General features: G+C 38.5%; 1 protein-coding gene across 1 annotated transcript; it reads right to left on the reverse strand.

The window, feature by feature from the left end:
* Positions 1-590: 590 nt before the first annotated feature.
* ATG13 (Autophagy-related protein 13) lies at positions 591-4,919 on the reverse strand. The gene is made up of 4 exons (XM_088116811.1): positions 4,600-4,919; positions 2,737-4,300; positions 2,471-2,652; positions 591-1,321 (listed from the first exon to the last, which is right to left on the reverse strand). Exons 2-4 carry the CDS (start codon positions 4,021-4,023, stop codon positions 1,009-1,011), a joined length of 1,782 nt encoding a protein of 593 aa, XP_087972937.1. The 5' UTR covers positions 4,024-4,300; positions 4,600-4,919; the 3' UTR covers positions 591-1,008.
* Between the last annotated feature and the right edge of the window lie 7,905 nt (positions 4,920-12,824).

The raw sequence follows: 12,824 nt of genomic DNA on the forward strand, positions 1-12,824 counted from the left end.
TAGATGAAAAACATTGAAGTTTCTCATTTTATCAACTCCTGTTCACAAATTAGATTTAATTTTTGGCTCTAAAATTAATTAGAATAATTACCATTACATATTTATTTTATGTAAAAACTTTAGTTTTTTGAAATGGTAATGTGTGGACTTGTTATTAAAGTCTTCCATGGCAATGATCCACGTGCAAAAGCGTTTACTAAAAGCCAATTTTTTGAAAATAACACCTTACGAAAACAGCAGAATTGATGTCACAGAACACGTATGGTGTAAGACAATCTTGTTACAATAATTCCTTCTTAGACAATAATACGATATGATGCCACAAAACGACGTGTGGTGAGGGCATTGTCCAAGAACATCATTGTATTCATCCAAAACATCTTACGCTTCAGCTTAAGATATTTACCATGAAACTTCTGGCTTTAATCTTGCCACGTACAAGGAAATTTTGATACAACTACAGTGAACATATCTTCCTTGATTTCTTTCATGATGACATTACCCTACATAGAAATTAAACCTTTACAATTATTATAAGATAATTTCAATATATTAATCAGCTTATATAATCAAATAATAAGATCTTGAGAGAAGAAAAACATCACAAAACTTATAAAGAAAAGTCAATATACATTCAAAGCAGTGTTTGCCTGCATGCATCTTTACAAAGAAATTCAGCAACCTTTTCTTTCAAAACAGCAGTAACATTCTTTTTCCAGCCTTTGTCATTGCCAAACACAATAGTTATGCAAGTTCCTCATTTCATAACTACAATGTCTATAAGGACTGAGAGAAAATTAGCATAATTTTAGTGATTATAATAAAAATGGTGTTTCTAGCCAACCAACATTCAGTCAGGATATGTACACAAATCCATTGGATCATTCTCTTCCCAAAAGAACTGTTTGTTGCTGTGTATAACTGTAATTGATTAGTAACACTCTTTAGTCAGCATCACCCCCTCAACTATTTTATAACCTTGATGATGAACCCAGTAATTTAGCATGCTCAAGCTTTATGCTTGTTCAGGATCCTGGTGCCACTCTTGGAAAGAAGAAGGTCTCTCATCTCTCTGTAACCCCTGAGCTCTTCAAGTGCATCTGCTGTCTTTCGAGGCATGAAGAAACCAGAAGCAGTGGCAACTCCTCCATCAAGTTCAGCCTTTGGGGAATGGGATGAATAGCAGCTTGGATCTTGGCGCAATGGAGGCGCAGTCCTCAGCATGTGCACAAGAACACCAACAGCAGCATCTTGTGATTTTTTTCCAATTGGGAGTGATGTTGAAGTTATCTCTGCTGCACTCTTCCCACCCACATTCTGACTGTTTATGCATAAAATGAACAAAAAGGTTGGGTGAAATAACATAATCAGATGATAAAACACAAATCATAACTATTTACATAAGCACTAGAAGAGTTGGTCAAAATCATAATATGCTAAAACAGTATTCCCCTCAAACTTCTAACAAGGGCTTAAGTAGAATTGACATGGCCTTTTGCCCATACTAATGGAGAATAGCCAAATTACCATAGCAATGCAAAATATAATCCAACAAGTGATCATCCGTTCCCAAAAGCCAAAAGGATGGATCAATAATGGTATAAAAAGTAGAACTTTAGGACCGCTTTAGTAGCAGGATAAATAAAATGCAACTACATGTTCCTATAGCAAACCAACCCTCTAAAGGTTGCCAAAGTAGAACCCCTCATGATAAATTTTATTGCATAGCAAGAACAAGAAAATGTAGCAATGCAGTGACTCGCCACCCTGGTACTAACATATGAAAAAGTAAATGCAACCACGACAATCATTTATCATGCATATTTTTTCTTCTGGATCCCGCTATAGGAATTAAGCTCTTTACAATGATGAAGTCTTTCTGGTCTCTTAACTCCTTGATGCAAAGGATTGGAGTTTATAGGCTAACATAGATCACTTGTTCAAATTAACATGGAGATGTAAAATAAATCAATGATGCTTTCCGCATATGAACTTCTCTTCTCTATTAATTGATTAAATCTTAATATAAAAAGCTATTAGAATCTCAGAAATAATGATTAGGAAACATATCTACGAAGCTCTACATAACAAATCCATTATATCAAATAATCTTTTGTCTACTTCTTATTCATTAGCATTCCATGGAATATCAATAGATAGGGTCCTTGGCCATCAAATACACATGTCTAGAACTCCAAATATCATTCCTGAAAATGTGGAATTTCTTTTACCATTCTGAACATGTAAGCACATTAAACTAACTTCTAATGTGGCTAAGTAACACATCCATTATAATCTTTAACAACCAAGAATGATTTTAAACATTATAGATTGATTTTAGGAGGCTTCCCTGAAATTATCATTGACCAAGGACCTATGCTAAAAGTATAACACTGATCATATCAATGTATTCATTGTCCAATTATAGATGCCCACGACTTTAATTGAGAGACAAAGTCTATCAATGTACCTGGATTGGACATCTGGTGCATCAACATCATCAACATCAAAAGGACAGGAAAAGTCACCATCATCCAACTCATCCTGAAATGATAATCTACTTGAGGTTCTTGAAAATCCAATGCGTGGTGAGCCACTTGAGGACAACAATGCTGAGAACCTCCCTGAATCATCCTTACTGTCTCTGACAAACTAAGGAGCAAATACAAGGCTTGTCAAACAGATAAAACAGATTTGAATTTAACTACATGAGTAGCAATGAAGGAACAATGTTACCTTATGACCAGTCCTTGAAGCTTCTAATTTCCTGAGTGACCTGATTCCAGATGGAGACTCTTGGAATGAACCATCATTCCTTCTGGGAGATAAAGGGGGCAGAGAATTTCGACTAGGATCTGAAAAATTAGGAGAAAGATTTCTAGTGCTTCTTCCTATTACTGGATGAGGTATAGTTACAGGGGCGGTTTCAGAGCGTATGTGAGTTTGTATTGGATTGCTAGCATAGAAGTATGTAGGTGGCGATGGAGATGGTGAAGATGAGAAAGGAGGAGAAAGTTGATACTCATCATAACTAGTAGATCTTTGCTGATTCAACATTCGTTGGTTGGGTAATCTGACACCATAATTATCAATAGGTGGGGATGGATAGTCATTCGGCTTGGAAGAACCTCGATACACTGGTGGGGAACCAACATAAGGATGATTCTGTACAAAATGTGCTGCTCTATGGAAACCACTAGTCCAGCTATGAGGACGATCAAGTGGTGAAGAAGATGGTGGTGCTATCCCTCTTAATGGAAAGGAAGTGGCCCCAACACCCTTATCCGAGACAGGGAAAGACCTCAAGGGGTCAGTACTGGGGCTTCCAACATAATCAGTGATTATTTTGGTTGGCAATGATGCTGAACACTCAAGGTTGAACTCAGATAGCACAGTTCTGAAGGTCACAGATATACAAAGGCGACCAGGAAGAGCCTCAATAGGAGTGAAATTATATTCTTCCATCATTCCCCCTTCTGCCCTAGAGAAAGGATCGCTAAATGAAGACACCTTGTAAACAATATCAAAATTACAACTATGACTATATGTGCTTAACTGCCTGAATATCTTATAAGCAGGGAGAAGCCTCATCTGAGAGTAAAGAGCTCGGAAAAGTACTATTGACTTCTGGTATGTCTTCTTGTAAGAGCTAGTAATGTCACCTGTTTGAGGAGCCACTACACGGGGACAATCATACTGAACAACCCACCTCTCTATGACTGTCTCAACAGAAGAACCAGCCACATCATGAACTAGTATAATGTCAATTATCATTGGATCCATCAAATTCCTGTGCCAGAAGTTCAAGTTATCCAGAGCAGAAGGCCTATCACCTAATGCCAAGTTAAACCACTTGTCACTCCTTCTCACACGAGAACCTATGGACAAATCACCACTTCTATCATGGGGGCGTAAAAAAGGTACCCTTGAGTCCAAAATGATGTGCAAGCACTTCAAAAGAAATTGATAAACAATTTGTTCCAATTTGCCCAATTCAGGCTGCATGTTGTTCTGCAAATCCATCCTACCCTAAGTAAAAAAAATAATTCCAAACCAAATACCCCCCTCCACCCAAGAACATATCTTTACCACAAAAAAGATAATTTCCAAGAAAAATCCACTACTTGTCAAACACACTTCTCTCTGTCTCTCTTCTCTCTGTCTCTCTTCAAATAGAAAATTCCACGAACATATGAGATAAAGAGCAAACCATCTAACTCACAGCATCACCTAGTGATCATCACCAGAGAAAACGAACCCCATCGGCGTCAACCAAGCAAAGCCAGAATCATGGATCACTCTGATTACGCAAAAACAACAATCAGCAAGCATGTCCACATAGTAGCATGCCAACGTCATCAACAAGCAAATTCCAACTACAATGCAGATATACACAGCCCCAAGAAAGAAAAATCAATTGAATACACAGATCATACGGGTTTTCAACCAATCAACAACAAACTAATACACCTTAATCTTCCAAAAAAGAGAAAACATCATCGCCGCAACATGAACATGGGATCTAGGAATCAAGAACAAATTTTTATCATGTGGGTTGCAACAGAGGAACTCCAGAGAGAGAAAAAGCGAAGCACTCACATATTAGGAGAAGCCGAGATGAAGAAAGGGGTGAAGGGTATGGTGGCATTGGAAGAGAGACGCCATTGGAGAAAAAAGGTTGCGTAGAAACACACAGTGCCGTAGCGTTCTCTCTCTTCAACTCCTAGTTATTGATTACTATTACTATCATTAATTAGATTAGATCCATAATAATAAATTAATAATTAATAAGACATATATGTTGTGTATTTTAATAGATCATATTTGGAAATGGATTCAGAAAATGGTAGTAGCAATAGCATGATGACGATTATTATTATTATTAGATAAATGTTGAAAATTGCAGACACAAAGATAAGAAATAGGTTTCTTTCTTAACCTGAGGTTCCTCTGTTTTCTCTGTCTCATTTGGCCAATTTTATCATCCAAAAAATCAAACTCTATGATTGATTGGTGTCTTTCATTTTTATTTCCTTTTCAAAATAATAGGACTGATTCTGGTTGGTGGAGTGATGGTACAGACTCCACTTTGCAGAGCCGTATCACAATAAACGTGGCTTTTATTTATTATTTTTTCACATGGTTTTCAGGAAAATTAAAATCTGCAAACTGTATATATGTGTAATAGTTTATGCATAAAAGTCAGAACAGTGAATTTCATCCCCCAAAAACATGTGATTTTCCATCAATGGTTGAGTTTAAATAAATTAATGAATAGTTCTGAAGATTTTTTTAAATTATATATGTGCGTGAGAAAATAGTGTCCTTATAAAAGGAAAAAATATTTTTTATAAGTGTACAGGAAATAAAACAAAATCAATTTAATCCATATATTTTCAAAACTAATAATTCTTCAAATAAGAATAATTGATGTTAATAATATCATTTAACAAATTTAGAATTAAAATATTGAACTTTTCAAAAACATTTTTCAAATTAAAACATTTTTAACAATCCAAACTTTAGCTCAATGTTAAAATTGAACTCAAATAATCTCAAGTTTAGATCCCAATATTTTTCTTGTGTTATTAACAAATATGTATTGTACGATCGAATGGTCAACCATAATAAAGAGGAGTAGTCAGTCTCGCTTGCTTTAACCCCAATTTGTTTGCTCTGAATATGAAGATCATCCCATCACGCTTGAGTGGAGGTGGAACGGACCATCCCAGTAACAAAGTACTTCTTAAGAAACGTTAAGAATCGAGATTAAGGGTACGTATCAATTAGTGTAATAAACTGAGATTGGACCGTGATTACAATTCTACTAATTTTAGGTTTATCTAAAAAACTATAAATAGAGGTCAAAGGTAAGAGGTAGGGGATCACATTTATTATGAATTTAAGACTTTGCTCTGACCCCGTCCGGATTAATTACTGACTTAAGCATTGAAGTACCTTTGACAAGTACCCCGATCGGTTTGGAAAGCTGATGAAAGAAGATTTGGACTTAGAAAGAATATAGGTACCCTTGCGACTAAGGAGTAAAAGCGTGAATGTGTGTTTTGTGGAGTTTCTTAACCCTACACCCGAAGCATTTTGGCACCTACCGCGGGGTCGAACGATTTAGAAGACCCAATTGTGACCACGAGAAACATGAGCTTAGAAGACTCAGTTGAGATGATCAAAATACTTCAGCAGTGGATGGAAGAGATGCAACAACGTTACGAAGGAGCGCTGACTACCCTCGGAGCTGAGAATGATGTAAGGGCTGGCACGAAGAAGGCAACTGAAGAAGGAGACAAGACCGTCCACGTGGAACAGATCGAAGGGAACTCCTTACTGGTCGGTACTAGTCAAACCACTTGCACAAAGGTTAGAGAAAGTGAGACGAAGACTACCTTAGAGGAGTGTACCGCCTTTAGTAGAGAGCACCATACAGTAAAGACGGAGCATACGACTGGTATGCTGCCATTCGTCCCAACTATAATGGAAGTCCACATCTTGGAGCAGTTCGCTCCCTCCAATTTGAAGATGTACGACTGATCCACAGAACCGGAGGACCACACAGAAATGTTTACCAACCGAATGACATTCCGCACTAGTAATGATGTCATCTGGTGTCACACCTTCTCCCTGTCTTTGGAAAGAGAAGCATTAGAGTGGTTCAAATCTTTGTCACCCAATTCGATCGAAAATTTTGCAAGCATCAAACGTATGTTCGGGCATCAGTTCGCAACAAGTTAGGCCCAAGACCTAATCATAACAGTTGAAAAACTGTTATTTTCATGCTTAAAATTGATACTAAAAGCAACCTTTAACACTTAGAAACTAGTTTGGAATCATGCTTTTGTTTATATTTTTGGAAATAAAGGTTTATGCTTGATTTCAGTGTTTTATGCAGGTTTTAAGGTGAATTTGATGAAAGAAGTGAAGAAGCATAGAGATGGAATCAGAAAAGAACTCAAAAAGTGCAAAAGAAGAGAAGCCGCAAGTACCGCTCAGTGCCATTTTACCGCTGAGCGGCACTAATGAACACCCGTTGGCTCCGTTGAGGGGTGAAAGTGCAGCTGAGGGGAAGAATTCAACACACGCACTTACCGTTAAGCGGTAGTTTACCGCTGAGCGCCATTATTTTGGGCTTGGGCATACTTTTATGTAAATTTTAGAATAGTATATAAGATTTAGGACTTCTTAGGGTTTGTATCTTTGGCAGAGTACGAAGCAAACACACACCTTTCCACCCCTTGGAGGAAGATTTTGGATGCTAAGGCTACCTACTCAACTTTTTAGGGTTCTATCTTTCACTATTTCATTGTATTTCATCTAGTTTCACCATGAATATGGTGAACTAAACTGTTCTTGTTGGGGAATCAATGTAATCTTTTGAAGCTCTCATATATGGAATTTTGTGTTTAAACATCATATTTATGATACATGCTGTCGCAACCGGAATCGCGACGGGACGACGATCCAAAAAGAAACGGGTTTTGAAAAGAGATTTTGGAGTCGCCACCATAGTTTATTATGGGAAACTACGGAAAAACCATAAAAAGGATAAGGCATGGTCTACAAGAACCAGATTCTAGGTTCGGGAGTCGGTTACGTGTAGGGAAGGTGTTATCACCCTACAACGCCTGCCCTAAGGCAGTACCTTTAACTAAATGTGCGAGTATGATGTGGTTTTCAAAATGTTTAACTATACCCTAAAATAAAATTCTAAATAAACAAAATATATTTTTTAGTTTTTTTGGGCCCGACAAGGATTGACCTTGCTCCTACGTATTCTCATTCAAAATGAGAAATCAGGGTTACGTAGTTCTTTTAGAAACTGTTTGAGAAATTTGTTTGGAAATTGTTTGAAAATTTGTTTTGAAATGATTTTGGATTTTTGGGAAGTGAACCTGACAAGGTCTAGCCCTGCTCCTACGTATCTCCACTTTTGATGGAGAATCAAGGATCACGTAGTTCTGGCTGAGAGATATTGTTTGTTTGCTTGAAAGTGATGTTTTTAGTTTTTGAAGATTTTATATTTTTGATATTTTTATAAAATAAACGGAAAAGGTATTTAGCACAAGGACGATGCGTGCGATCACACGTGTGCTCAACCTTTAACATTTTTGTAATTTTTATTTAAGAAAGAAGAAAAGGTTTTAGCGTAAGGACGACGCGAGCGGTCACACGTGTGCTTAACCTTCAAAACGTATTTTTTGTAATTTTATTTAAGAAAGAAGAAGAAGTTTTTAGCACAAGGACGACGCGAGCGGTCACACGTGTGCTTAAACCTTTAAACGTATTTTTTTTGTAACTTTTATAAGAAAGAATAAAAGGTTTTTAGCACAAGGACGACGCGAGCGGTCACCCGTGTGCTTAAACCTTTAAACGTATTTTTTGTAATTTTTTATAAGAAAGAATAAAAGGTTTTTAGCACAAGGACGACGCGAGCGGTCACACGTGTGCTTAAACCCTTAAACGTATTTTTTGTAACTTTTATAAGAAAGAATAAAAGGTTTTTAGCACAAGGACGACGCGAGCGGTCACACGTGTGCTTAAACCCTTAAACGTATTTTTTGTAACTTTTTATAAGAAAAAATAAAAGGTTTTTAGCACAAGGACGACGCGAGCGGTCACACGTGTGCTTAAACCTTTAAACGTATTTTTTGTAATATTTTATAAGAAAGAATAAAAGGTTTTTAGCACAAGGACGACGCGAGCGGTCACACGTGTGCTTAAACCTTTAAACGTATTTTTTGTAAATTCTTTTATTTAAACTATAAATATTGCATTGTTTAATATATATTTTAGGATAAATAGATATCTAGAATAAATAGATAGAACAAAATAAAATAAAATAAAATAAGACAATAAAAATAAATACATAAATAAAAATAAAATAAATAAATAAATAAAACAAATGAAATAAGATAAACAACAAAACAAAAAAAATAAGAAAAACAAATAAGTAAATAAGAATAAAGCAAAAAAAATAGGGGCCCGAGAAAAGGGGTGCCGAACGGTCCGTCGCAGGCAACCGTACAGTCCGTGGAAGTGGCTGAACGTACGTTGGTAAAGGATTCAGAATAACGAGCGCTCGTTGGAGAGAGTTGACGAGCGGACGTTGGGAATGGATGCTGAATGACGAGCGCTCGTTGGGGAGAGTTGACGAACGTACGTTGAGAAAAGGAGCCTGGATGACGAGCGTTCATTGGATGAGATGACGAACGGACGTTGGGAATTTATGCTGAATGACGAGCGGACGTTGAGAAAAGGAGGCTGAATGACGAGCGTTCGTTGGTGACGAGCGTTCGTTGGGAGAGGAGGCTGAATGACGAGTGTTCGTTGGTGACGAGCGCTCGTTGTGGTAGATGACGAACGGACGTTGAGTACAGGAGGGTGGATGACGAGCGTTCATTGGATGAGATGACGAACGGACGTTGGGAATTGATGCTGAATGACGAGCGGACGTTGAGAAAAGGAGGCTGAATTACGAGCGTTCGTTGGTGACGAGCGTTCATTGGGAAAGGAGGCTGAATGACGAGCGTTCGTCGGTGACGAGCGTTCGTTGTGGGAGATGACAAACGGACGTTGAGTACAGGAGGGTGGATGACGAGCGTTCGTTGGGGGGAATGACGAGCGGACGTAGGGGGAAACGGTCACCAAACGGTCCGTCCAAGAAGTGGCAGGACGGACGTTTGGAGAGGAGGCAGATGACGAACGTTCGAAAAGGGCTTAATAACGTGCGTTTATTTCTAGGTTTGGCCCACCCGGGTGGTTTCTAACCTAGAATCCCCTAGGGGTTCGACATCTTCCCTTCCATTCCTCACCCACTCAAATCCAACACTCTCCCGTAAGCTCACTCCCTCAGCTCACCCTCTCTCCAGAGACCCAAGGTCTCTTACTCTCTCCGTAGGCTCACCGCCGCCTATGCCAGCGTCTGTCTAACTGGCCGCCGCGACCCAGCCTCTGTTCTAGTCCACACCACTGCTTCCTCCTCCGTGGCGTCACGCACCGCCAGAGCCCGTGTCGGCCCAAGCTCCAATCAGCTCCTTCTCTTCTCCACCTCTTTGCCTGCGAGAGAGGGACTCTCGCCCCTCCGTGCCATGCCGACACCACCCCCAGTGAGGCCAACCATCGCAAGCCGCCGCGGCACCACTCTCCTCCTTCCAATCTTCCCTTTTTTTTTTTATTGATTGGTTTAGGATTGTCTGATATTTTAGGCTCTGTGAATTGATTTGGGGTTGATGATGATGGGTGTTGGAGGTTATCACGGGTGCTGGAGATGTTGTTGTTGTTATTGTAGTAGAAGATGACGTTGAGGAGAAGTTCAAGGAAGGGGTTAGGTTTGTAATATTATTGTTGAGTTGCTTGGAGAGGATTCCAAATCCTGATCATATTAGAAGAAGAATGGTAGCGTGAGGGAGTGTGAATGATGATTGTGTTAGAAAACGTGGTGGAGGCAGAGGTTAGGAAAATGAGTGAATGAGGATGAAGGTTGGGAATGATAGGTTTCCGTGATGTAAGGAAATTCTGAGGAGGTGAATGCTTTGAGTGTATTGGCATGAAGCTGTGACTCGGGCTGTTTATTCTGTTTGCTAACAGCGCTATTTGCTAACAGTGCTACCTCCGTTTGCTTTTTTATTACATGTTTTCTGGGTGCAAGTAGAGGAGATTAAAGTCTCAGACGTAGGGGGAATGTATACTCATCTTCTATTGTCATTTGTATTTGATAAATTTTGTTGAAAATACATATGGGGTGCAGTTTTGATTAGTAAAGAAGCAAACGACTAACTAAACGTCCTTCATATATATTCATACATATCCAACAGACACTATCATTCATTCATACCCAACATCACTCGTTCGTATCCAGAGACACTACAGAGGGCATGCATCCACATAAGGCAAAGCCAAGAGCTCAGACAGAGAAACTTACCTTTGCAGCTTCAAGCGAAAATCGTTCTTTTGGTTCTAGTTCTCTCCGTCCTCTTCAAGTGACTTTCTCTTTGGCTGTCTCACCCTCTTCCCAGCGTAAGAATGTTGAAGGTGAATTCGTTCGGATGGGTCTCCTCTTGATTACTAGGTCCGGTGCTCCCTGATGAGAGTAAGTCTCCCAATCTCTTATGGTGAGTTCTCTCTCTAAAATCCTGATGATCCCCCCTCTCTCCCCTGTGACCTCTCCTTAATGACTATGATGAAAACTCTTTTCAAAAGCCAAACCCCCCAAACTCCTCTCCGCCCTGCATCCTGCACGCTCTGGGATATCTTCTGGCGTGGGATTTCCCTTTTGTTTTTTTCTTTTCTTCATGTTCACTGTATCTGGCAGAAGCTCGCTTTCAGAAAAAAAACCTTCTCTTTTTGATGTATATTTCTAGTCCTCAGTAGAGAATTATAGGAAGAGGGGTCTGCCTTTTGCTACTGCCATTGTGAACGTCCATTTTAAGCATTGCTTTCTGTCAAACGCTGCTTCCTTGCTTTTTCTGAATGCATACTGCTGTTTTATGATAAAGGAAGGGGTTGACCTTGCTTTTTCTTTTTTCTTTTCCTTTTTCTTCTTTTTTTCGTTTTCAAATAAAATTAAATAACTAATATATATATACACACACACACACACACACATATATATATATATATATATATATATATATATATATATATATAATAATAATAAAATAAATAAATAAATAAATAAGAAGGTAAAATTAAAATATAAATTAAAAATAAAAATGAAAGAAAATAACATAAAATAAAGTAAAATGAAAATAAAATAAATCTATTAAAATCAATCCGGACGAAATTAGGTGCTGACACATGCTTTGTTTCATCATTAGTTAGGGTTTTTCTTCTTTGCTCAAAGCATGCATTGTTTAACTCATTTGATGTCATGATTATTGGTTTTGTCGATATGGACACATACGGGAAAATTTAGAACTAGGGAAATTCTCCCAAAAGCAGTATTGCCTAGACATAGGGATATGAGGGTTGGTTGCCTTTAAGCTTCTGTGCTTCAGAATTAATTATTAGGGATGCTAGATATTGTATGAACTCATAATTAAGGATAGACTTTCTTCGCCGAGACATCGGGTTTAAGGTAATTTAGAGAGTGACATTAACATTGATGAAAAGAATGATGAATTCCTAAAATATATGAAAGTGGATAAGATGAAATTGATTACCCCAACAACATACTCATCCATATAATTCGTTCAGTGTTTGTGTTCTTCTTTCCCATTGATCATCACATGCATACATGTTTACTTTTTGTCTTTTGCATTTGAAACTTATAACAATTTGTTCTCAAGTCTTAAATAATCAAGAAATCATATAACTAACTAGGCCATGAGTCCTTTGGGAGAACGATACTTGTCTTACTGAGTTTATTACTTGATACGATTCGGTCACACTTGCCGAGGGTTAAACAAGTCTTTGGCGCCATTTTTCGGTGTTCATAAATTTGTCATCACCAAACCGCCTTCTCCTTCGTGAATCTCAAACAAGAAAGGAGGAGTTGTTAAAAATGTTCATGGACCGATATAAAATACCGTATGGTGGGTGAAAGGCCTCAATCTTGAGTTTGCCCTCCAATACGTACTACCGACCCTCAAGCTAGGACCATTCGTTGATAGAATTTGTCGGCCACTGTCGAAAATAATGGAGGAGTTGAGGGAGTAGGCGATGAAGAACATAAGAGTGAAGGAAATGAGAGAGGCTCGCAAGAAGCAAAATCAGGAAGCAGCGGGAAAAAAAATAGGAAAAGTACAAGAAACCTAGCGGTTTCAGAGAGAGGCCAGGAGGATCAAGGTCAAAGGAACTTCCTTGGGGGTTGC

This window comes from Vigna umbellata, chromosome 1, assembly GCF_029865625.1.
Source record: "Vigna umbellata cultivar VRB3 chromosome 1, Vumbellata_1.0, whole genome shotgun sequence".
Classification (NCBI taxonomy): Eukaryota; Viridiplantae; Streptophyta; class Magnoliopsida; order Fabales; family Fabaceae; genus Vigna; species Vigna umbellata.